Source organism: Equus caballus, chromosome 4 (genome assembly GCF_041296265.1).
Source record: "Equus caballus isolate H_3958 breed thoroughbred chromosome 4, TB-T2T, whole genome shotgun sequence".
NCBI lineage: Eukaryota > Metazoa > Chordata > Mammalia > Perissodactyla > Equidae > Equus > Equus caballus.
In genome coordinates, this window is record NC_091687.1 from 15,411,793 (window position 1) to 15,437,221 (window position 25,429).

Consider the following 25,429-nt stretch of genomic DNA (forward strand, 5'->3'; position numbering starts at 1 on the left):
AATGTGTCCTTTCTCCCAGCATCTGAAAAGGGCACAGAATGTCGGCTGGTCCCATGTTCGGTGCTGCTGACTTGGTCTTTTGGTTAAGATGGTATGCAAGATACCTTTCTCCACTCGTATTGAACTAGTGGCCCATGGGAATACCATCTGGTCTATAAAGCCTTTTTTAGAAACCATGTTGGCAGCACACAACTTTATATCCTGTTTTTCACTTAGCAAATTGTGAATATCTTCTTATACCATTAAACGTTCTTCAAACGTGATTTGGGGTGCTGCATAAATTCCGACCTATGGGTGTGTTCTCTTAACTATTACCTACAAGAATTAAACTATTAGCTTACCCATGGAAGCTTCACAACAGGGGAATTTGTGTTTGTTTAGCTCACTACCGTATTTCCAACACTGAGAACAGTGTCTGGCAGATAATAGAAGCTCAACCACACTGTGCAAGTGAACAATGCAGCTGGTGTCTCGATTTCCAATATCATAGAGGATGCCACCGCAAACATCCTTGGACATAAATCTTCACAACATTTATTTTATGAGTCACAGATAATATTTATAAGACGGGAAATGTTTGTTAGTAGAGTAGAAAAATAAGCATGCAAAAATCACATATATGCCATAATCTCCAAACCGTAAAGATACCCAAAGAGAACCATTTGGGAGAAAATAGACCAAAAAATTAACAGAGATTATTTCTGAACATTTGGATGGTAGAAGATTTTGATTTATTGTGCAAATTTCTCTGAATTTTCTACAATTAGAATATATTACTTGTATGCAAAGAAGCAGCAGGTTTCTTCTTTTGGAAGTTAGTTTTTTAAGTCAAGAATAAGTCAAACTATGTGTGCTTAGCAGCCATTGATAATAACTGAGGGTCCCTGCGTAAAAACCAAATTCAGGTTTAGGCCACATTAACCGCAGGAGAGAGTGGACTCAGAGAAGCCCCGAGATGCTGTACGAGGCAGGTCACATTTAGAGTACTGTGTTCCTTTCTTTGTGTCATATTTTAAAAAGGATACTGTCTAACTGTCGTGCACGTGAAGGAGAGTGGCCAATCGGTATGGGGTCTGGAAATCATGTGGCCATTAACACTTAAGGAACCAGCTGTGTTTGTCCTCCCCCAGAGGATTTGAGAGGAATGAGAAGTTTCTTCTAATACTTGAAGTGCTGTCAGATACCAAAGTGAGGCTTCTCATTTTATGCAGTTACAGAAGGAAGGTTTTAGGGAAGCAGATTTTTTCCAATAAATAAGGAAGACTTTTCTAACTACCCATATAGTCAAAGATGAAAACACTATCTAGAAGGGATGGCAAGGATGCACCAAATGGCATCTCCCAGGGGCACTGGAGCAGGCGCTGGACTGGGGAAGTGACAGAGCTGCCTGCAAGGCTCAGACTTGGACCCCGGTGCAGCCACTTCTGGCCTCCTCCAGGAAGCTGCCTGCAATTCCCTCATACTCAGAGCCTCCTGGAGGCAGAAGAGGGCCAGGGTCCCGTGCTCCCACCTCCTCCTTACGTGAGTCTCTTGTCGGGACCGGCTCTCCAAAAAATCTTCTCCCGTTCCCCATCAATCCCCATCCTCTGGTCTTACTTTATTTTTCTTCCTAACCCTCCTCCTAATGGACACATTGTTACCGGGTGAGTCATTTCCTTCTTTTCGTCCCTCTGTTGTAGGTGGAGAGGGCTTACTGTCATAGTCACTGGGAACAGACCAGTGTTTAGAGCCCAGACCAGTGCCTGGCACACAGCAGGCTGACTATATTTGTTCAATGAACTAATGGTGCTCAAAAGAAGCAGAGCACAGGATTCAGACAGCCTTGAGGGGAAGAATTTCAGCAATATTAAAAATTAATTGTGGTGTGTCCATCAACGGACGAATGATAAACAAAATGTGGTTGCTAGTAAAATGGAATATTATTAAGCCCTAAAAAGGAAGAAATTCTGACGCACACTACAACGTGGATGAACCTTGAGGACATAATGCTCAGTGAAATATGCTCACCACGAAAGGACAAATACTGCACGCTTCCACTTATGTGACGTCCCTTGTGTGGTCAGATTCATAGAGACAAAAAGGAGAACATGGGTGCCAGGGGCTGGGGGAGGGGAACGGGGCATTAGTGTGTAACGGGAACAGAGTTTCAGTTTGGGAAGATGAAAAGAGTTCTGGGGATGGATGGTGGTGTTGTTGCACAACAATGTGAATACACAAACTGGACACTTAAAAACGTTTAAGGTGGGGGCCGCCCTGATGGCGGAGCGGTTAAGTTCACACGTCCCGCTTCGGCAGCCTGGGGTTCGTTGGTTCGGATCCTGGGTGAGGACATGGCACCGCTTGGCAAGCCATGCTGTGATAGGCATCCTGCATATAAAGTGGAGGAAGATGGGCACGCATGTTAGCTCAGGGACAGGCTTCCTTAGCAAAAAGAGGAGGATTAGCAGCAGATGTTAGCTCAGGGCTAATCTTCCTCAAGAAACAAACAAAAAAATTTTAAGATGGTAAATTTTGTCAGGTGTATTCTGGGACACATGAAAAAACTAACCATGGAGAATCAGGAGAACATGGTCTTCCTAAACGGAGAGTAGGAAAAAGTCGAGAATAACAATGTGTGATAACATTTGAAAGGTGCCACTGATTTCAAAGAAAGGCTGTGGGGCCAGCCCAGCGGTGGAGTGGTTAAGTTCACATGCTCCCCTTCAGCGGGCTAGGCTTCGCAGGGTGAATCCCAGGCGGACCTACACATCACTCATCAAGCCATGCTGTGACAGGCGTCCCACATATAAAATAGAGGAAGATGGGCACGGATGTTAGCTCAGAGCCAATATTCCTCAAAAAAAAAAAAAAACGAGAGAGGCTACTTCATCCGGCTAGAACTCCGGAGCGACTTTAAGACCGTTCCACGGGCTGCTCTGGAAGGAGGGAAGAGCAGCCAGGGAAGGGACTTGTTTGGTTCAGCGTGCTCTTCCCTACAAGACTCCTCCCAGAAGCGACCCCCAGACATCTTGTCATCTCCGCCTACCCTCCCCGGCCCCGCCCCTCCAGCAGCCCCCGCTCCGCCCCGGCCTCGCCCCTCCAGTAGCTCCCCCCACCCCGCACCCCGCCCCGGCCCCGCCTCCCATGCCCTGGCCCCACCCCCTTCGCCAGGGCCTCGCCCTCTGCCCGGCCCCGCCTCCTCCGCCCCGGCAGGCCCCGCCCTCTCGCCGGCCCCCGCCCCTGCACCGTGACCCCGCCCTCTGCCGGCGGAGAGCGAGCAGGAAGCGCAGGTGGCTCCGCGGACGCCGCGTTCGGAAAGGTGTGGAGCGACCGGGGGACGCCCGTGACCTGTCCGCCCGCCCTCCCTACCCGCCGGCCTGGGCCTGGCCCGGCCGGCCGCCGTGCTCCGCGAAGGCCTGTGGCCGCCCCCGCCCGAGCGCTGGCTCGGGGCTCCACTGCTCTGGCCTGGGGGCGGGGCCGGCGCACGGCGTCATGCATATGCATGAGCGGCGCGCGGCTCCATTGTGCCCTCGGAGCGGGCGGCGGCGCGATGGCGCGGGCGGCGGCGGCGGCCCCGGGGCGGCGCGCTACGCGGAGGGTGGGCTGAGCGCATGGAGCGGCGCGGGCCGGGGGCCACGGCGGCGAGGGCCGGGCCGGGCCGGACGGAGGTGAGCGGGCCGGGGGGCGCGGGCGGCGGGGGCGGCAGGTGCGGCAGGTGCGGGCGGCGGGCAGGTGCGCGCCCCCGGGCCCGGCGCTGCGGCGCCTCGGCGGGGCCCGGGTGGGCTGGAGCCGGCCCTGCCGCCCACCTGCCGCGCGTGCGTCGTGGTCCTGGGCTGACCGGCCCGGTGCGCGCCGGGCGACCCCTCACCTGCGCCTTTGTTGGGCTGGCCGGAAGCCGGCCACGGGCCCGAGGGGTGTGCGCGGCCTCGGCGTCCTTCTGGGCGCGAGGCTGACCCGGGCCCTTGCCCGACCTGGTCCCGCCGCCTCCACTCCGTGCTGTGGCCGGCGGGCTCACCTTCCGGGCCGTGCGCGCCTGCCGGTACGGTGATGTGGGTACCGCAGAGGTCCGCTCCGGGGCCGGCGACGCTTACCCCTCAGCCCCGCCGTGGTTTCGGTGGGGCTATCCGTTTCCAAACGGGACATACTGATTCTCAGGCAGGAGGGTGTCTGCCCTAGTCTCTCTATCCTGTTCCCCCTACCTGCTCCCCACATCAGCCCCCGCTCTGACCTCCCCCATCCAGCTCCTCGCATCCTGCTCTCCCTTCTTGCTCCCCTCTGACCTGCTCCCCCAATCCTACTCTCTTCCCCTCCCCCCTCCAGCTCCACCCTTTCCTACTTCCCCCAGCCCGCTCCCCCATCCTGCTGCCCCCACTCCCGACCTGCTCCCCTATCCCATTCCCCCGCCCTGCCCCTCTTCCCATGCTGTCTTCCCTGTAGTTGCAGAACACCCATGGTGATGTCTTTAAGTCATTTCTGTTATCCCAGAAGATTTCACAGGGACACACACAGAACATGTGACTCGATGTATAAGACAGTGATGGATACGGATAGGGTGGGCACAGACTCACCCACCAAATCCTGGCATGCTAGACCAGAGGGCCTTCCTTGAAGAAGCTTGAGAGGTAACAGTTTAAGTGAGCGAATGTTAACCTCACCCAGGGGGTACTAGCCTTGGGGACTTGTCATGCCCAGAGGGTGGTTACAAGCTGGAAATAGAAATCTGGGAAGAGGAAGGTGAGATAATGAATGACAGATTCAGAGCAACTCCTGAAGGATAGGCAGGATATGCCTGGGGAGGACTCCTGATCATCAGATTGCTCTCCAGGGGCAGCCAGGCCTCCCCGTGGAGTGTCCACTAGCACCTGCATCCAGGACAGGAGCGAGGGCGGATGATGTAAGGTGATTATGTCTCCTCCCCTTTCCTCGGTCCTAGGGTGGCCACCATGTAGCCATTTTACACATGGTAAACTGAGGCCCAGGGTAGCGAAATCCTTGAGTGGTTCTTTGAAATGTCCCATACCGGGGTCATTCATAAATGCTCGTTCCTGGGTGTTTTGGGTGAGCTCTAGCACTTAAGCCAGTTTGGTGTTGTGGCCTGTGGGTAGTGGCCTAGGACTTCCAGTTACCTGAGCATGTGAGCCCCGACCTTTGTGTCCTCCTGCCCTACTCAAGCTGTCGTTTCTCTCTTCTCTGAGCCCGTTTGACTCCAGTGTCCGTCTGGTTGGGGCCTCTCCCTGGAACCCTGGGCTCCCTGCTGCTCTGTGATTGTGGAGCAGGGCTCTCCTCCTGAGGTTGGGTGGCATGTTATGGGATGTGCTGCTCCTGCATGACCACGCAGAGGGGACAGAGTTGAGGTAGAAGAAGGGTGACCCACATTAACATCTGCCTTTGGCTGGCACGCAGGAGATTGGGGTGCAGCTGCTCGGAGTCCCAGGGAAGAGGGGTCTGGGCAGAGAGTTGTCTGTAGCTCTTTTTCTGGAGGCACATGTGACCTGACCCCTAGAACGCCTGTGGCTTCTAGACTAACCTCATCCCAGGGCAGTTATGCTGAGGGTTCCTGGCTTCCAGCTGGAGTTGGTGTACAGGGAGAACCCCCGGGGAAGGAAAGCACCAAAGGCCGCACTGGCCTTGCACATTCCTCTGTTCCTTCCCAACTCTGCCTCCGGGGCCAGGAGGAGGGTGGAGGGTCTGCATTCACAGCTTGCCCCTCCCTTTGTCAGGAGCAGAGGGTCATACTCCGCCTGGAGAGTGCAGGATCTTCTCAGGGAGGAGGTCAGACTTAGTTCAGGAGCTGAGCAGGAAGTCAGGAAGTCACCGCCCTCGCAGTAAGCTCGTGGGGAACTGGAAATGTCTGTGGTCTCGTCCACAGCAAAGAAATCGCAGGGGTGGAATTCCCCAGACCCATGTGATGTAGGAGGCTGCCTCGGGCCCCAGACCAGCAGCCTCCACAGAGGCCCTTGCCCTGTCTGCCAACTCCTCCCCAGCTCCCCGAGGCTTTCAAACTGTGCACTGGGCAGCAGCATCACCTACAAACTTGTTAGAAATGCAAGTCTTAGGCCCCACCTCATCATCCTGACTCGGGGGTGGGGCTGAGCAGTCTTGTCCCCAGTCTTCCAGGTGATTCTGGTGTGCTGGCCCTGGAGAGGCACTGGTCCTGGAGAGGCGGCAGTTCTGAACGGACGCCGTCTGCCCTGGAACTCCTCTCCCTCCTGATCTCCCCTGCCCTTTCCTTCTGGGACGGCAGAGTGGGCTCGGCCAACCCAACCAGCTTTGGGGTGGGAAAGGATTGCCATGGGCATCTCTGGGGAGAGAAGGCTGCTGGGGGAGGTTTTTTTAACTAAGTTTTTTTTTTGAGAGAGAGAATTATGGATTCATATGCAGTTGTAAGAAATAACATGTAACACAGAGAGCCCTTGTGTCCTTTACCTGGTTTCCCCCATGGTAACATCTTGCAAAACTGTGGTAGAGGATCACACCAGACGGTACATCAGTTCAGTCGAGATACAGATATTTCCATCTCCGATTTCTTATGTTCACACCCGCTTCCCTCCTCCCCACGTTTAACCCCTGGCAACCACTAGTCTGCTCTCCATTTCGGTAATTTCATCATCTCAAGAATGTTGTGTAAAGGAGTCATACGGTCTGTAACCTTCGGGGACTGGCATTTTCCACGCAGCGTGATTTCTCTGGAGCTTCCTGCAGGTTGGCGCCTGTATCAGGAGCTCTCCCTTTTTATGCCTCCAGACTGTGGACGCACCACATTGGTTAACTCGTCACCGCTGGAGGACATCTGGGTTTCCACTCTTTGGCTCTTAGGAGCAAAGCTGCTATAAACATTCGCATACAGATTTTTCTGTGAACATAAGTTTACATTTCTCTGAGATAAATGTTGAGGAGTGCGGTTGCTGGGTCGCCTGGTAGCTGCATACTTAGTTTAACGAGAAGCTGCCAAACTATTTTCCAGAGTAGCTGCACCATTTTACATTCCCACCAGCAGAGTGTGAGAGATCCAGTTTCTCCTCGCCAGCGTTTGGTGGTGTCACTATTTTTTATTTTAGCCGTTCTAGTAGGTGTACAGTGATGTCTTGGTGTGGTTTTAATTTGCGTTTTCCTGATGGCCAGTGAGGTTGAACATCTTTTCATGGGCTTATTTGCCATCTGTACTTCTTCTTTGGTGAAATGTCTCTTTGTGCCTTTTGCTTATGTTCTAATTGGATTTTTTTTTTCACTTTTGAGTTCTGAGAATTCTTTATATATTCCAGATACTAGTCCTTTGTCAGATATGTGGCTCGCACATATCACACGTATTCCTGCCTGTAGCTTTTCTTTTCATCCTCTTAGCAGGGTCCTTCTCAGAGCAAAAGTTTTCCATTCTTCCTTTTATGGATCGTGCTTTTGGTGCCATATCTAAGAACTCTTTCCATAGCCCCAGATCCTGAAGATTTTCTCCTATGTATTTTCCTACAAGTTTTATAGTTTTGTGTTGTATATTTAAATCTCTGGCCCATTTCAGGTTGATTTTTGTATGAGATGTGAAGTTTAGATCCTTTTTTTTTTTCCTTGCTTGTGGATGTCCAGCTGCTCCAGCACCATTTCTTGAAAATGCCGTTCTTCCTCCAACACATAGTTTTTGCACCTTTGTCAGAAATCAGCTAGGCGTATTTGTGTGGGTCTGTTTCAGGCTCTCTAGTCTGTTCCATTGACCTGTGAGTCTGTCCCTGTGCCAACGCCACAGTCGGGATTAGCTTACCTGTATTTATTCTAAGTCCTGAAAACCCTGCATGTTGCTCCGGGCCCCCCCAGGCAGAACTGGGGAGCAGTTTCTGGCTGTTGGCAGGTCCCCCCAAGTGTCAGCTTCCCAGAGTCGGGCAGTGGAGACTGGGGATGCTAGCTTTTCTTTGCCTCCAGGCCCACCTCTGCCCGGAGTCCAGGTGACCCTGAGCCTTCTGGAGCCACTGGCCCCCTGCTTTGTCTAGCCTCTGCCACCTAGGTGGGACCTGGTCCGGGGGAGGAAGGAAAGAAAGCTGGGGCCTGATTCCTCTGGGAGGGGTGTCACCATATGGAAGTAGACAGGCACACTGCCTCTTTCTCACCTGCCGCACCACCTTCCCTCCCAGTCCTGGGTCTGCCGCGACTCCCGGCCCCCTTACCTCAGTCCTCTGTCAGGGGAAGGGCCAGTAAGGTCCACAAGCTTTGTAGGCAGGCTCGTGGCAGGTCGGTGGGCCCAAGTTGCAGCCCCCACTGTAGCCCTTACTTGTGGAGGGGCTCATCCCCCGCATCTCTGAGGCTGTATTTGCAGTAGATGTGATGGTGATCTTGCCTCCTTTGAGCTACCCTGGCGGTGAGGTCCCTGGTCAGCACTGAGGAATGTGAGCCTTGCTGGGGCAGCAGGATTGGACCACCAGAGGTTAGCGTGCCCCAGGGTGTGTCTGTGTTTGTGAGGCCTTGCAGCCAGAGCAGAGACTCCCAGGGCACCTCCTGAGAGCTGTAGCGGGCGTACCTCTGGTTAGACCAGGTAGAGGTGGACGTGGAAGGTGGCCCTGGGGTGCCAGCAAGGGCCCTGGGCCCCGTCGGTGAAGGGCCTGCTTGTGTGGGTGTCGGGACATTGGTAGCAGCCAGCCCTGTCACTTGTTTTCCGAGATACACAGTAAGAGGAAGCCCCCATCAGCACTCGGGTGCCACGAGCATTCACCAGCCACTGCTGCGTGTCCCTCTTGGCCCCTTGCCTTGTCTGTGGACACCCGCCAACCCTCTGCCCGCTGCACTGTGTGCATCCCTGCCCTGTTGGGAACTCTTTGTGGGTGTCACTGCAGCCTGTGGGGGTCAGGTCTCCCTGCCTGGCCCCTATACCCACATCAGTCCCAGGCAGCCCCCTTGGCCTTGGAGCATGGGAATGCGTGCATGCCCCCGCTTTTGGTCCCCAGAGGAGGGGCCCTTTGGGGAGCTGCCAGTCAGGGATGGGCTGCTGGCCCCACTGTGTGTCCAGCAGGCGTCCTGCACACCCCTCTCCCAGCCCAGGCTGGAAGGTGGCTCACCTTGCTGGCCCCTGAGCAGACAGTGCCCCTGGGCTGGCTCTCCGTCCTCCCCTGTCTCTGGCCTTGGCTTCCACCCAGGGCCTTCTAGGGGGTTCTGGCAATCGGGTTCTGGATGTTCCCTGGCTTTTATGCATGTTCCCTTTGTGTGTGTGTGTCAGGGGGGAGTGTAGAAAGTATTTGGAATCAGGAAGCCTGCTTCCAGAGCCATTCCAGGGGCATGGCCTGGCCAGAAAGGGTTAATGCTGGTTTCTGGGCTGGGTTTAGGGGTTGGGGAGGACAGAGGTTTGCCAGGGTGGGCAGTGCAGGGTGGGGCTCATGCCAGACTGCCCTGAGCCCCCTGTCTGGGCCCTGGGATCCCACTGTCACCCTGCCTTGTCCTGCCCTCCATCAGTCGGAGCAGAAGGGTGGGACCTGGTGCTCAGGGCTCCCTCTGCCCTGCACTAGCTGACAGGGTCTCCCAGCGGCATCTCCACTGACATCCTTCCTTCCTGTCCCGGCAGCCAGAGCAGCTGAGTCCCACGTAAGCACCAGTGAGGGCCGCTTCCTGCCACCTGCAGACCTGGCCTTTAGGCTGTTCAGAAGCCAATGAACCCCACAAACCCCATGAAACCTGCCTTGCCCCCCGTGCCACATGGGTGAGTGGGGGTTCCTGCTGCCCTCCCCTCTTAGGCCCCTTGGTCCTCGATGGGGTGGTGGAATGGGTCCCCTCTGCTCCCAGCCTTCAGTTCTTCCCAGGTGGGCACCTGTGTCAGCACCTGTGGCCTTCCTGACCTCAGTCCACTCGCCTCACTTCTTGCAGTGATGGTCCATTTGCTTATGAGGCGGTGCCTTGGCAACAAAGTGCCACTCAACCAGCAGGATCGCTGTCCGTGGTCACAACTGTGTGGGGCGTTGGCAACGCGGCCCAGAGCCAGGTGAGCCCACACCTGGCCCCCACCTGACAGCCACCAGTGCCCACCTCAGATCCAAGAGAAATGGAGCCAGGGCTTCCTGGGACTCCGACATCCTTGGAGACTAATTCTCTTTCCACTCGTGGCGTGGGGTTTTCTCCTATTTTCACCTGGCGTCCACACACAACACCTGTGAGCAGCCACTCCCCCCGCCATACCTCCACTCCACTCCTCTCCTCCCCCCATCCTCGCCTCTGGCCCCCACCTCCTCACCTGCCAGGCCTCTCCTTTCTGGCACTTTAAAGCCACTGTATGAGGCGATTTTTTGGGTGATTCGCTTTGGTGATTCTTGCATCCTCGTAGGTTTTGGGGAACCCCATGGGCCCTGCAGGGAGCCCTCCCGGCAGCTCCATGATGCCTGGCATGGCAGGTGGCAGCTCTGCTCTGAACTCCCCGCAGTGCCTCGGACAGCAGGCATTTGGTGAGGCTGGCGCCAGCAAGGGCTACATACAGCCAGGGGTGTATGGCCGTGGGGCTTACCCCGGGGCCCCAAGCTTCACTACCGGGTAAGCAGGACCCCCTCACCTAGTAGGTGTGCTAGGAGCCATCTGGGGGTGATGCTTCTAACTTGACAGGTGTCTAGGAACCATATGATACCGATTTGTTGAATGTTGCATCTCTGTACCTCACCTGCTGGTTCCCACAGCTAAGGAGGGAGTGTCTGGAAAAGAATGGGGCTCCCCGTAGGTGTTTTATGTCCCCAGGGTGACAGGCAGGGAAGCGCTTCTGAGCTGAGCCATCTATGTCTCTTGCAGGTATGCAGGTGGCCCGGGGGCGCCCGGGGGCCTGGGCCTCCCCTCACATGCCACGCGACCCTCCACCGACTTCACCCAAGCAGCAGCTGCTGCTGCTGTGGCTGCTGCTGCTGCCACTGCCACAGCCACGGCCACGGCCACCGTGGCCGCCCTCCAGGAGAAGCAGAGCCAGGAGCTGAGCCAGTACGGAGCGGTGAGGTCCAGCAGCTCCTCCCGTGTGGGCTCGCGTGCACTGGTCTAGAAAGCAGGGACCAGTTGGGCGGCCGGGGCCAGGGACCTGCATGTAATGTGCTGGGCTCCTGAAGATGAGGCCAGTGAGAGGGAGATGGGCGGGAAAGGAGCGAGGAGCTGAGGGAAGAAGACCTGGAGGGCAACCTGCAAGGGGTGGGCACAGGGCCAGCGCCCATACTGGTGGGTGGGGCCCGGATGGTTCCTCTCTTCTCTTCCCAGATGGGGGCCGGACAGTCTTTTAACAGCCAGTTCCTACAGCACGGAGGTCCCCGGGGTCCCAGCGTCCCCAGCAGCATGAACCCTGCCAGCGTGGGAGGGCTGATGGGCCCCTCCGGCATGAGCCCCATGGGCATGAACCCCCCGCGGGCAGCAGGCATAGCGCCCCTGTACGCAGGGCAGCGCCTGCCCCAGCATGGATACCCTGGGCCTCCCCAGGCCCAGCCACTGCCCCGCCAGGGGGTCAAGAGAGCCTACTCCAGTGAGGTGAGTGTCCGGGCCTCCTCACCCTGAGTGCCATCCCAGCTGTGGTGAGATTGGGCATCTGTATGTGAGAGAGAACTGGTTGTGCTTGACGGGCGGCACTGTTGTCCCTTCTGGGGAAATGGCTTCCCCAACACCTGTTCTTCCCCTGGGCATTTTGCCTCTTTCTTCTTTCAGATATATCCAGGGCAGCAGTACCTGCCAGGCAGCCAGTACACACCCAGCGCCACCCAGTATGCACCTGGCCCCGGGCAGCCCCCTGCCCCTTCCTCCTTCCCCGGGCACCGGCTGCCCCTGCAGCAGGGTGTGGGCCAGCCCCTGTCCACCTCTGGCCCCTCGGGACTGCACTACAAGGTAGGGCTGGCTCCTCTCGGGCCTGCTGCTGCCCTTTCTGGGCCCTGGGCCAGGTGCTGTGGGACACAGATGGACCTCGAGCAGCCTAGGCTGGCTTGGGAGTGGGGCTGCGTGCGCTTAGGGTGATTCAGTGGCCAAGAGCTTCACAGGGGTCCTGACCAGTGCAGGGCAGCTCACGGGAGGGGATCCAGTTCTGAAAGGACCCTCTGTGAGATTCATGTATCTCAGTAGAAATTTGGTGTAGGGAGCAGTGGGCAGGTACCCAAGCTACTCAAATCTCCTTTATGGAAGTGTGCCCATTCTCTCTACTTGCTGCAGAGAAGCCCAGTGAGAGGACAGGCCCCTTGGGGGCGTGTGGGGGGAGAGCCTGGGCAATGGCAGTGCCGCTGGAGTTGGGAGAGGAGGAGGTGTGTGTACCTGTGTCCTTTCAGCCTCTCTGTGGCTTCCCCATAAACTTCTCCGATGTGTGGGGTCACCTCTTTTTCTGTAGTAGTAATTTTTTAAATTATGAAATCAGTAAGTGCTCCCTATAGATTATTTGGGAAACATGAAAAATATATAAGGAAGAAAATAAAGGCCAGGCCTGTGTGTGTGGTGGGCTCCCTGCCCCCAGCCCTCTCATAGGGTTAAGTCCAGGGGCCCGGCTGCGGGGCAGGCTGGAGCCCCAGGCGCATGCGGTTTTCTCTCCCGCAGCCCACAGAGCAGTTCAACGGGCAGGGCGCCAGCTTCAACGGGGGGAGCGTCAGCTACAGCCAGCCTGGCCTGAGTGGGGTACGGGCAGCCGGGCAGAGGGGTGGGAGGCTCACTGGGTGGGCATGTGGAGAGAGGGCACCCAGGCAGGAAGAACTGTGGGCGCCCAGCCAGACACCCCTGGGGCTCCCCCCTGCCCCTTTCTGTGACCGTTCCCAGCGGGGGCTCCAAGACAGACTCCATCCCCGCACCCTTCTGCCCTGATTGTTTGCTCAACCCCACAGCCAACCCGTTCCATCCCTGGCTACCCCAGCTCCCCACTGCCGGGGAGCCCCACGCCTCCCATGACCCCCAGCAGCAGCGTCCCCTACATGTCCACCAGCCAGGATGTCAAGTCTCCTTTCCTGCCCGACCTCAAGCCTAGCGTGAGCTCCTTGCACTCGTCGCCCCCCGGTGAGTGTCATCTGCTCCCGGGACAGGTGGGCGGCAGTCCCGGGCTCCAGAGGGTCCTGCAGGGAACATGGGGAGCAGGGAGCCTTCGCCTTTATCTTCTGTTCATGTACCTCTTTGCAAATCTGTTCAAGGTGTGGATCTTTTCTCTAGAAAAATATCCATGCACACAAAATTTTGTCTATAATTTCAGGGGATTTATGAGCCCCCTGAAGCCCACTCCTGGTTCAGAAGCCCTGCTTTGGGGGAGACCATCGCAGTAGAAGTTGGGGTCCTAAAACCCTAGTTTGAGGGCCAGGGTGATGGCAGATGGCCCATTCACACTTCCTTGGCCTCCCACCCCCTCTGAAAGTACCAGAAGCATCTTCTTTCTAGGTTGGGGGCATGTTCTCTGGTCATAACATAGGGGACACTGGGCCAGGAAACAGAGGCAGGACCGAAGGGTGGGACACCAAGATCCTGTTACCTTTGGAGGGGACAGCTGAGCCCAGGGTCCCAGGAGAGATGCTGCCCAAACCCCAGCCCCATGGAAGGGGAGCAGGGGCCGTGCTCCCCTCACACTATCCCTGGGATGGGGGTGAGGGCAGGCCTCGCCCTGGTGGCCCTTGGCACGAGCTGCTCTGGAGCACACCACCTGCTCACACTGGCGTGGCCTGCTCCCAGGCAGTGGCCCCTGTGACGAGCTGCGGCTGACCTTCCCCGTGCGGGATGGGGTGGTCCTGGAGCCCTTCCGCCTGCAGCACAACCTGGCTGTGAGCAACCACGCCTTCCAGCTCCGTGACTCTGTCTACAAGACCCTGATGCTAAGGTGAGCAGGTGCCTGCCCCCATTGTGTACCCCCTCGCTCCACCGCCTCACTCTCAGTGTCCATCCTCCCTGTGCAGGCCTGACCTGGAGCTGCAGTTCAAGTGCTACCACCACGAGGACCGGCAGATGAACACCAACTGGCCAGCCTCGGTGCAGGTCAGCGTCAACGCCACCCCACTCACCATCGAGCGCGGCGACAACAAGACCTCCCACAAGCCCCTGTACCTGAAGCACGTGTGCCAGCCAGGCCGCAACACCATCCAGATCACTGTCACGGCCTGCTGCTGCGTGAGTGCCCGGGGCATCATCTTTGGAGAGAAAGGCATTGGTTCTGCTCATTCCCACCAGTAGGTTACTGTTCAGTCTGTTCTCCTGGCCCTTTAAGAGAAGGGACCCAGTTAAATACACCCTCGCTCCTTCCAGTTAGGTTTCATTAACTGGATTTGACGGTCTCCTTAATCATGTAAGAGAAACCAAGCTGAGCCCGCGTCTTTCTGGGAGGAAGCTCACGGAGTCCCAAGTTCCCAGCTGGCCTTGAATCCTCGTTAAGGAGTCACTGGATCTCAGCAGGCCCAGGGCCCATGCAGAGTTGAACTGGAAGAGGCAGATGTGTTGATCAGCCTGGGTGTGAGGGAGCCGACGGCTGCTGTGATGCAGTTCTGCAGGCTTAGGAGGTCTTAGTTCAGACCCAGCGTGGATGATGGTGGATGCTGCAGCCAGGGCACGGGCAGGGGCTCTCCAGTGACTGTGTTAACAGAGAGGCGATGGTTGAACAACTGGTTCGGGATACGCATTGAACTCTACAGAAAGGCTTAGCCGTGGGCCAGGGCGTGCCTGCCAGGGCCACCTGGGCTCCCTGGGAGAGAGGAGGACAGGCTCCCCAAGGAGCACAGCCAGCCTGACCTTTGCCTCCCTGGCCTGTGTCCCACTGACCAGTGTCCTCCCGTTGCAGTCCCACCTCTTCGTGCTGCAGCTGGTGCACCGGCCCTCCGTCCGCTCAGTGCTGCAGGGTCTCCTCAAGAAGCGCCTCCTGCCCGCCGAGCATTGCATCACCAAGAGTGAGTGGCCCTTGTGTTCTCTGGCCACTCGGCGGCCAGCCTGCGCCTCTGCTGGGGCTGCTGCTCCCTGTGGCACGTCCCATGTCAGACAAGGCTTTCTCCTCTGGGGTGGGAACTCTGCACAGGGGGCAGCGGTCAGCTCCAGATGGCCCCTTGGAGCTGTTAAGCCAGCAGTGACAGGTCCTGGTTGGCAGCCTCTCACTCAAATCCTTTCCTTTGTTGACGTCAGTAAAGCGGAACTTCAGCAGTGGCACCATCCCCGGCACCCCTGGGCCCAACGGAGAGGATGGGGTGGAGCAGACGGCCATCAAGGTGTCTCTCAAGTGCCCCATCACCTTCCGCAGGATCCAGCTCCCTGCCAGAGGTCACGACTGTCGCCACATACAGGTAGGTGGTCACCACAGAGCTTTGCTGGAACTTCCACTGTTAACTATCTTTAGCAGACTTGAACTCTGAGCACCTTGGCCGGCAGCTGACAGGACAGACTGGCCAACGGGCGGGCGGCCTGGTTCCCCTGCTCTCCTCAGACTGGGCTTTCGTTTCTTCTGTGTGTGGCAACCGTTTTACTGCATTCGTGGTGCTCTGATTTTAATGCAGTCTTCTTCCTGCCCACTCCTGGGAGCGACGCCTCAGTTTCTGTCTCTGCAGAAACACTATGCATGTGGACGAGTCTGTGTGCACCCTTCCGCCTTTGTGGTTACCTGAGTGGCATGCACTGCTCTGTACCGTATTTTTTCTTTCAACACCATGTTCCAGAGGTAGCTCCTCATCAGCACAGCTGCCTGATTCTTGCTTTGCCAGCATGCCATTCCAGTCCCAGTGAGGGCTGCGTGTGCTGTCTCCAGTCTCAGTCTATTAGAACGATGCTGCTGTGAAAACCTCGTACACGTGGCTTCTCAAACACGCAAGGCAGTAAGTCCTGCGTTCCTGAAGCCGCACAGCTGGATCATAGGATGTGACCAGATTGCCCTGGCCCTGGTGTGAGAAACTGTCTCTCCTCCTCTCCGCAGTGCTTCGACCTGGAGTCGTACCTACAGCTCAACTGTGAGCGGGGGACCTGGAGGTGCCCCGTGTGCAAGTGAGTGTCCCAGAGGCTGTCCTCACGGTGTATGCTGGGGGCATTGGTGGCGCTCCTCCAGAGGCTGCCTTGGGGTGTTTCTTTCCAATGGCGTCAAAAAATACCCAAGCCAGGTGTTGGGGTCCCAGCATAAACTAAGATGATGCAGCTCACGCAGAGATGTCACCTGGTTGCCTGGTATAGTCAGTTCACAGAGGGCCACCTCACACAGGGTCCACCTTGTATAGTCACTTCATACAGGGCCACCTCGTACAGTCACCTCATACAGAGTTACTTGCCACAGGGTCACCTCACACTGGGCAGCCTTGTGCAGGGTGACAGCTGAGAAATGAGAGCCTGTGTCCAGACTGAGCCATGTCCCCTTTGTTTTCTATAGCAAGACGGCATTGTTGGAGGGCCTCGAGGTGGACCAGTACATGCTGGGCATCCTCATTTACATTCAGAAGTAAGTCTCCTCTTCCTGCCACCCCAGAGTCTGTCCTGGGACAGGTGGGGAGATTCCCTGTGCCGAGCCACCATGGAGCAGGCTCAACTCCAGGCCGTGGGTGGAATCCATATCTGACTCAGGCCTAGCATCTCAGGGCACATGGAATGTGCTGGGTGAGCACACGCATTTGAATAGAAGGTCTGCCTAGAAACTGTCCCAGGGCCAGGAGAGGCGCTGACTAGCCCCTGTGTGTCCCCACCCAGCTCCGACTATGAGGAGATCACCATCGACCCCACGTGCAGCTGGAAGCCGGTGCCAGTGAAGCCCGACCTGCACGTCAAAGAGGAGCCGGACGGGCCGGTGCTGAAGCGCTGCCGCACCGTGAGCCCCGCCCATGTGCTCATGCCCAGCGTGATGGAGATGATAGCTGCCCTGGGTCCTGGTGCCGCCCCCTTCGCCCCCCTGCAGCCCCCCTCGGCTCCTGCCCCCGGCGACTACCCCAGCCAGGGTGAGTACAGCAGACCTGGCCTGGAAACTCGGATGTCCCTGGGCAAATGATCCGTCTTCTCCAGACCAGTCTGCTACCTGTGAAGGTGTTGCTGTGCGGGCCACATGCCTGGGGGGCTGCTTGGGGACATGGTGGTGTACGCATGTCCTCAGCAGTGCCAGTGGGGATGGGCAGCAAGGCCTCCAGCTGTAGCTGCACCCACCCTCCGCAGTGGTTTGGAACAAGGGCCTGTCGGCTGGCACACGTCCACAGACTGGCCCATCTGACGCTGCATGTGGGTGTGTCTGGGTGTGGTGGGTCCCATTCCTTTCTCCTCACGGCCTCCTAGTAGTGTCATGAGGCCACTTTCCCTGGCAGCGATGGGAAGAAATGCTCTTTTCCGAGTAGTGACATCCATAAATTCCGATGTTCTCTGTGGGTGAACGCTGCACGTCCTGCCTGTACTGGAGCCAGCCTGCCCTCCTGGCTGCTCTGCCAGCGTGAGCACCCCTGGCCTTCACCAGGACCTGGCTCTCTTCTCTCAGGTTCCGGCTTCCTGGGACCCGGGACCTTCCCCGACTCCTTCCCACCCACCACACCCAGCACCCCAACCCTTCCTGAGTTCACCCCAGGGCCGCCTCCCATCTCCTACCAGTCCGACATTCCCAGCAGCCTCCTGACACCAGAGAAGTCTGTCCCCTGTCTCCCAGGCCAGGTCAGTGCCAAGCTGAGGGGCTAATGGGCAGTCCCCCAGGGAGTCCCTGGGCTATTTTACCAGATTCTTCTCTCCTTCCTCAGATGGCACCAGCAGGTCACCTGGACCCAGCCCACAACCCCGGGCCACCGGGGCTGCATGCCCCCAACCTTGGAGGTCCCCCAGGGCCCCAGCTGCACCATCCAAACCCTCCCCCAGCATCCCGACAGCCCCTGGGCCCAGTGAGCTCGGGTCCCGTCGGTGAGCTGGCCTTCACCACTGCCACAGGCGTGATGGGGCCCCCCATGTCTGGTGCAGGGGAGGCCCCGGAACCGGCCCTGGATGTGAGTACCAGGCCCCATGCTGAGGAGTGTGTGGGAGCCGGGGCTGGGGGCAGCTTGTCCGTCATCCCCAGAGTCCATATGCTTCATAGAAGGGAGGACACTGACACCTCACTGACTTCCAGACAAAGCGGGAGCTGGTCAGCTGTCAGCTCTTTTGTTGACGAGTGTCTGGTACCTGGAGTAGCCATGAGGTAATTGTGTCCAGGTGCCTGACTCTGGGGACCTGGACGCCATGGTGGCATGTGCAGAGTCCCCAAGAAGACTGGGCTTGCAGCTGACACCTGGCCTTAGGGTCTGATTTGACCTATCTGACCTGTTAGCGCGAAAAGGTGGTATGTGAGCCAAAATGAGTGTGTAAAAGACAGGTGACTGTCCCTCAACCATAATAAATGAAACACGAAGTTCAACATGAAAGAAATTAGAGCAGCTCAAAGCAGAAAATCCTAGGGACTGAGAATTCCACCTCCTGCATTCACCCTGTTCACATGGGGGGGATCTCCAAGCAGCTCAGCCACTTGGGGCAGGTGCTGCATGTTGCATGGCCTGCTTGGACAGCTTGTCGCGAGTGATTCCTGGTCATGGGGCAGTCTTCCGCAGGGAGAACCCCTGTGTGGTCTTGAAGGGCTCAGGTGCCAGGCCTGTGTGGGGGAGGGGGCGCTCCATATCCCTGCTGGGCTTGGGGACCTGGCTGCAGTGTGGCTGAGCGGCCATGCAAGGGTGTGGCAGGTCCCAGGCCAGAGCTGCTGACGGGTTTGCTTTGTCCTCAGCTGCTCCCAGAACTGACCAACCCTGATGAGCTGCTGTCCTACCTGGGCCCGCCCGACCTCCCCTCAAACAGCAATGATGATCTGCTCTCTCTGTTTGAGAACAACTGATCCCGGTGCCCCTGCCCGCTGGTGGGGACATGCCCACAGATGTCACACGCCCTGTCCCTCCAGCCCAGCTCCACCTGACACCAGTGGCCCTCCCCTGTTCCTCCCCGCCCAGTCATCTGGAGCCGGGGCCTGCCCAGCTCCCTGGCTCCTGAAGCTGGAGGCAGTCCTGTGCTCAGTCGGGGTGGGAGGGTGGACCGGGCAGTGGCCCTGCCCCGCCCCAGTGGCTGCTGCCAAGGATTTTTGATGAGATGCCCAGCCCCGCCCCACCCCATTGGAGCCCAGCTTCACTCCGGCCCCGAACAGCCCAGTCCACGCACACCTGGAGGCTCGCCCCTGGTCCTCCCCTCCCTGCCTGCTCCCACCCCCTGTGTTTTGTCTCTCATGGACACTTCTGTTTCCACAATCCCTCGGGCTGTGGGCCAGTGAGGAGCTGGGCTGCTCTGTCCTGGGGACTGAGCCGTCAGGCCTGCCATGTGGGGTCTCCTCCCACCTGGGGCACCGGCTGCGGCTGTGGGGTGGGGGCTCCAAAGCACAACGATGTACATAGTGTAGAAACACTAAGGCTGTGGGTGCCAGTCCCCCATGCAGCCAGGGCCCCCACCCTGTGAGGACAGTTCGGGGAGGGCTGTGGGGCCAGCAGCCTCAGCCCACCTGGGGCTCAGACCCAGCTCTGTGTGCAGATTCTCTGGTGGGCCGCTCCCCCAAGGCCGTTGTCCGTGAAAGTGAAGAATTACTCCTACCGTGTTTTTTAAACCATGTCTCCCATGTCTACCCCGGGTCACTGCACCCGTCGGCCCCAGCGAGTCGTGTCCCCTGTCTGCCCATCTATTAAAGGACTTCCCTGAGACAGGCCTAGCGAGTCCCTCCTTCATGCTCCCTGAGTCCCCATCCCGCCCCCCTGCCCTGGGCGGGGCTCCCTGGTCCTAGCCAGGCCAGCTGCTCCCGCTCTGCTGTGAATTTCCTTGTCCCTGGAATTTTCCAAGTTGGCTTTGGCTGGAGAGCTATTGTGTGAAGTGTCGCCAGGGCCGGGAGGCACATCTGCCACCATGTCACCTTGTGTGGGCGTGCCTGGGGTGGGGAGCTAGCTGTCTGGGCCAGGGGCCCTCTGAGAGGCTGGGATGAAAGCCTAGCTGGCTCCGGACCCGCCTGGGAAGCCCGTGGGAGGCAGTCCTAGGCTGCAGCATTTTCCCTGCCCGCTCCACCATCTGCACACTGGCCACTGGCCCCAAGGGTCTGTTCATCCTGTGGGAGAGACTTAGGAGTTCCTTGAGGGGGCTGCCGGAAGCAGGGGGTGGGAGGCATCCAGTGTGGGCAGGCCCTGGGTGCTTCTGAGTTGCCCATTGACATTTCAGAACCCTAGAGGTGGACCTTCTTGTCCTTCTGCAGTCTGTGTTCCAAGTTTTTCTGCCCAGTGGAACAGAAACAGAAAAGCTTAGGGAGCAGCCACACACCTGGTGCTGCAGGGGGCAAGGAGGCCCAGGGTGCAGGCCTCCAGGGTTTGCCCAGGGATGAGCAGTTGGCTGAGCCTGGGCACAAGCCCAGCAGAGTGCTCTTCCCCATCCACAGCCTGTCCAGGATGGGTCCTCCTTTCTGGAGGGATGGGAGGCTTAACTGGGAGTTCCATCCAATGGTGTGGTCTCCCTGGGCATCAGGGAGTGCACCTCAGCCTGTTACAAGTCCGGGAGCTTCTGGGTGGAATGGGGAAATCGAGATGGAGATAAGCAAAAGGTTGCAAGCTACTCAGAAGTCCACCAGCAGAAGGATGGATAAAGGTCTGAGGGGTGGCTGTGCTGCAGTGTCGGGGCAGTGGGACAGGGACCACAGCCCTGACGTCACCATGGATTCCTCTTGAAGAATGTGGGATAACAGAGCAAGACAGGTCCAGGCAATATGATGCCACTTTTAGGAAACAACAGCAAATGTATTTTATGAGATTCGTGTTTGTGCTGAAATTAGGAAGAAAAGCAAGGGAGTCAACAAAGTAACCCCAATGCTTCCCCATGGCTCTGGCACAGGGCACGTCTGGGTAAGAGGGAGAGTGTTGGTGATGTGATCCTCAAGGGGAGTGGTGGCTTCATGGGTTTTCACCTTATGATACTTTGTATGTCATGTATTCTTATGTATGTGCCAAATATTACACAATTTAAGAAAGAAAAAGCCAACTAGACCTAACAGAACGCTCCACCTGACGGCGGCAGGATACACATTCTTCTCAAGTGTACACGGGATGTTCTCCAGGAGAGATCACATGTTAGGCCACAAAGCAAGTCTCAATAAATTAAAAAGATTGAAATCATACAAAAATATCTTCTCTGACCACAGTGGAATGAAGCTAGATGTCAATAAGAGGAGAAAAACTGAAAAGATCACAAATATGTGTAAATTAAACAATACTCTTTAACAGCCAAAAGGTGAAAGAAAAAATTACAAGATACTTTGAGGTCAATGAAAGCAAAAACACAACATACCAAAACTTAAGAGATGCAGCGAAAGCAGTGGTAAGAGGGAAATTTCCAGCAGTAAATGTCTATGTTTACAAGAGGAGAGAGGGATGGGGCTGGCCCTGTGGCATAGTGGTTAAGTTCTTGTACTCCATTCCAGCAGTCTGGGGTTTGCGGGTTCAGATCCCAGGTGCAGACCCACACCACTCATCAAGCCATGCTCTGGTGGCATCCCACATACAAAACGGAGGAAGATTGGCACAGATGTTAGGTCAGGGACAATCTTGGTCAAGCAAAAAGAGGAAGATTGGCAACAGATGTTAGCTCAGGGCTGGTCTTACTCACCAAACAATGAAAGTAAATAAATAAGACAAGATCTCAAGTTAATAACCTAACCCTACACCTGAAGGAACTAGAAAAAGAACAAATGAAACCCAAAGCTAGCAGAAGGAAGGAAATAAGATTAGGGCAACAGAATGAACAAAGCGTTAGTTAAATTGACTAAGGAAAAGAAGAGAGAACGCAAATAACCAAAATCAGAAATGAACCTGGGGAAATTATTACCCACCTTAGAGAAGTAAAATGGATGGTAAGAGAATACTACGAACAGCTGTGCGCCAACAAGTTAGATAACCCAAGTGAAATTAACAAATTCCTAGAAACACTCCTCTTACAAAAACTGACCCAAGACAAAATAGAAAATCTGAACAGACCTACAATGAGTAAGGAGATTGAATCAGTATTCAAAAAACCCCTCAACACAGAAAGGGCCAGGACCAAATGGCTTCCTGGGTGAATTCTACCAAACATTTAAGGAATTACACCAATCCTTCTCACTCTTCCAAACCCTGAAGAGGAGTGAACACTTCCTGACTCATTTTCATGGCAGCTCCCTGCCCTCACTGCCACATTCCCGGGCTGCTCCTCCCTCTGAGCTCCACCTGTGGCCCTCTCCCTGCAGGGAGGGCTCCCACTGCAGCCGTCTCCTCCTCACCACCCCTCCAAGCTTGGGTGGCCATTGAGACGGCCTCCAAGAGGACTGGTCAGGATGGTCCTTCACCCCAGGTAGGTTCAATGAGAGAAGCCGGGGATGTCAGGGCCATCACTGGAGGGGCAAGTCTCTAGACAGGATCAAGGGAATACGTAAACAACCCAGGGACTGTTGACACCTTTTTTCTTTATTTTTTGTTTGTTTACAACTTATCTTTTGCATCGAGAATCTTGGCCACTTGCCTGATGCAGTTTTTAGAGTTGAGGTAGAGTGAAATGCACAGATGTTAAGTGCAATGAGTTCTGTAAGGTCACACACCACAGACATTTCCATCCCTCTGCTCTCCCCCGGCAGTCGTCACTGTTCTGGCCCCTATCCACAGAGATTAATTTAGCCTGGTCTTGAACCTTACATAAGTGGAATCTTAGTTCTGCCCGCCTCTGTTAACTGACGCTTATTAAAGCTCATGTTTTTATTTTCATTTAATGTAAGTTGTTCATGTTTACTCATCCTCAGTTGTTATGGGGTGGGAGTGCAGATGTAACTGACACCCCCCCCCCCCAACTCTTTTCTGGTAGGGTGCTTCTCTGCTCAAACCCTTTTCAGGGTGTGTTAGCCACAACTGAGATTACAAGTAACAACGACAGACTCAGGACCAGCTTGGGAGGGAAGGGCTCAAAACAACCGTCCTGAAAGAGCCACCAAGGGCCTTGGGGACAGTGGACACCGGCAAGCACACCTCCAGAAGGAACTTTCCCCTCTCTCTGAGAGCTTCATTGTTCAGACCAGCTGCTTCTGGAGAATGGAGACCTGAGTTGCAAGCCTCACTCTCGTTGACTCACCCAGAAAGGCACCTACTCTCTGCATGCTTTCCGGTCCCAAGTTGAAATCCCTAGGACAGGCCAAGCTCCATTGGCTTAGCTGGAGCCCTTCCCCCCCCCCACGACTAGAATGGGGTCAGGGGCTGGCCCCGTGGCTGAGTGGTTAAGTTCGCGCGCTCCGCTGCAGATGGCCCAGTGTTTCGTTGGTTCGAATCCTGGGCGTGGACATGGCACTGCTTGTCAAACCACGCTGAGGCAGCGTCCCACATGCCACAACTAGAAGGACCCACAACGAAGAACATACAACTATGTACCAGGGGGCTTTGGGGAGAAAAAGAAAAAAAAATAAAATCTTTAAAAAAAAAAAGAATGGGGTCAGATGCACTTCCCGAGAGAAGGAACAGTTATCAGAAGGAGGTTGCAAGCGGCCCTCAGGGCCTCTAGGATAAAGTCCACATTCCTTACCCAGCCCCAGGCCAGCGTGGCCCGGTGCCCCGTGTCCCTGCCACACAGGCCGGCCTCATCTGGAGATTTCCAGGTTCCTCAGCATCTTACCCTAGTTCAGCCTTTGGCTGACCTGCCCCTTCCCCGGGGAGGCTTCTGCTCCCAGAATAAGTTGAGACCTCCTGCCATGGCCTCCGTGCACCCTTTGAGCTGGCTTGGTGGTCCCTGTCATAGCTGATCAATTGCAGACAATTAAATAATGGGGTGATTTTTTTTCTCCAGTTTTTATTTTTAAAAAGTTCAACCTTTGTAAAGTTAAAAAATAGCACAGTGAGCTCCCCCACAGCCTTTGGGTCCCAGTTGTCAACACTGCCACATTGCTTCACTGCTCCCTCTGTCGTCCCATGCATCCGTATTTTTGTATACACATGCTCACTTTTTAGTTCTTGCCAACTTTAGAATTAAACTGCAGACAAACGCTTCATCTCTAAATACTTCAGCAGGCATCCTAGAAACACAAGAACGTTCTCTTATATAAGCCCAACACCATTAGCACACCTAAGAAAATGAACAGGAATTCCATAGCATCATCTATTGTATGCAAATGTCCCGATTGTCCTAACATGCCTTTTATCACCCATTTTTTCAATCTGGGATTCAATCAAGGTTCACATTTTGTATCTGGTTGTTGTGTCTCTTTAGCCTCTTATAATCTAGAACAGTTCCTAGCCTTTTTTTCCCTGACATTGATTTTGAACAGTTCAGGGGAGTGGTCTTATAGAAAGTCCCACATTCACCTGCACACATTGTCTCCTTTACGCCCTGTGTGTCCCGTCACCATCAAGGGTGCTCTAGAGCTGGATTAGACATTCTTGGTCAGAGGAGAGTGTTATTTTTTATGTTTTCCCTACAAGACTGGGAGCTCCATGGGGGCAGTGACTAGATCTCTTGTGTCCTAATTTCCACCTGTGTGTCTTACACCTGCTGAGCGTTGCAGCGGGCTGGGCTCCCTCTGTCTCAGCCCACCCACCTGGGGCTTTGGAGGAAGAAGGAAGGTGTGCAGCTCATGGATCTCTTTACTGAATGGACAGAGGCTTGGCCACGTGGGGACAAATCTACCAAGAGGACGACCCTTCCCTCCGCCTGACACCCTTCTCCCCAGCCTGCCAGGCCACCCATGCTGTCTGCCCAGAGTGAAGCTTCATGGTTGGGGAGTGGGTCCCCAATAGCTGTTTTAATTTGCAAATGGACATGAGTGTGGGGTTTTGGATTCACCTCAGCGAGACCCTGTGTTGGTCCCCAGTGGGAGTGGGATAGGACTAAGGAGGGAAGGGACCCGTGGAGATTCTGGCTGAAACGAGGAGAAACCCCCTAGGGACGGCAACCCTAGGCTTTGAGCTAGCCCAAGACAGTGAAGAGCGCCCTCTTGACTCGGTCATGGTTCTGGAGAGGTCTGGCTGGACACAGCAGGCAGGCAGAGCCCAGGAGCCCCAGGCCAAGGAGAGGGAAGGACAGAGGCACTTCGGTTAAGTTTGTGAGTCCAGTGGCAGGTAAGACAGACAGAAGTCATCAGTCAAACCTCAATGAATGCATCAAATGAAGTGGCAGGTGGGAGACCTGGGCAGGCAGGAAATGAACGCCAGGCCAGGCAACTGTATCTACACCCCGACCCCAGCCTGCAGGAGTAGCTGGGCTCGAAGGACATCCCTTGAGGCTCGTCTAGGCTGGGTATGTGGCCCCTCTGGAGTTCTGAATGCAGCTCAGATGCAGTCAGAGGGTTCTCAGTTCTGGGTCAGGTTTTAACAGGTGTCGCCCACCCACTCAGACATGCGTGCCTCCCCATGGAGAACAGTCCGGCCTCCCCAGGGAACAGCAGCTCTGTTTCCTAAGGATCATGCCAACTGCAGATCAATGCGCCCGCTCGCCTTTCTGAACATCTTGAAGACCACTGCCACAGGGCAGCCCGGCCTGCAGCAGCACCTCATGGGTGCTCACAGAGGGTTCCCTTCTGGAGGGTGGCCTCCAGCCTCCGAGACCC

General features: G+C 56.0%; 1 protein-coding gene across 6 annotated transcripts; it reads left to right on the forward strand.

Moving 5' to 3' along the window:
* The first annotated feature begins 3,100 nt into the window (after window positions 1-3,100).
* On the forward strand, window positions 3,101-19,546 carry ZMIZ2 (zinc finger MIZ-type containing 2). Of its 6 annotated transcripts, none has more exons than XM_023639018.2 (19): window positions 3,101-3,298; window positions 9,515-9,649; window positions 9,814-9,928; window positions 10,268-10,470; window positions 10,720-10,912; window positions 11,170-11,433; window positions 11,608-11,784; window positions 12,478-12,555; window positions 12,759-12,927; window positions 13,588-13,732; window positions 13,809-14,019; window positions 14,684-14,789; window positions 15,019-15,176; window positions 15,800-15,867; window positions 16,244-16,312; window positions 16,558-16,802; window positions 17,327-17,496; window positions 17,580-17,819; window positions 18,587-19,546. In XM_023639018.2, exons 2-19 carry the CDS (start codon window positions 9,600-9,602, stop codon window positions 18,692-18,694), a joined length of 2,769 nt encoding a protein of 922 aa, XP_023494786.2. In that variant the 5' UTR covers window positions 3,101-3,298; window positions 9,515-9,599; the 3' UTR covers window positions 18,695-19,546. The 6 variants fall into 6 exon arrangements, with proteins under 6 accessions (XP_023494786.2, XP_070120478.1, XP_014594424.3 ...); XM_014738938.3 differs by having other exon boundaries at window positions 3,216-3,298; window positions 9,814-10,096; XM_023639017.2 differs by lacking the exon at window positions 3,101-3,298 and adding an exon at window positions 3,508-3,647.
* The last annotated feature ends 5,883 nt before the right edge of the window (window positions 19,547-25,429 follow it).

Bases quoted from the DNA above. Each gene is read 5' to 3' on its own strand.
- ZMIZ2 (XM_023639018.2), top strand. From the start codon at position 9,600: ATGAACCCCACAAACCCCATGAAACCTGCCTTGCCCCCCGTGCCACAT. The intron at 9,650-9,813 runs GTGAGTGGGGGT...CACTTCTTGCAG, and splicing joins TTGCCCCCCGTGCCACATGG to TGATGGTCCATTTGCTTATG. The intron at 14,020-14,683 runs GTGAGTGCCCGG...CTCCCGTTGCAG, and splicing joins CTGTCACGGCCTGCTGCTGC to TCCCACCTCTTCGTGCTGCA.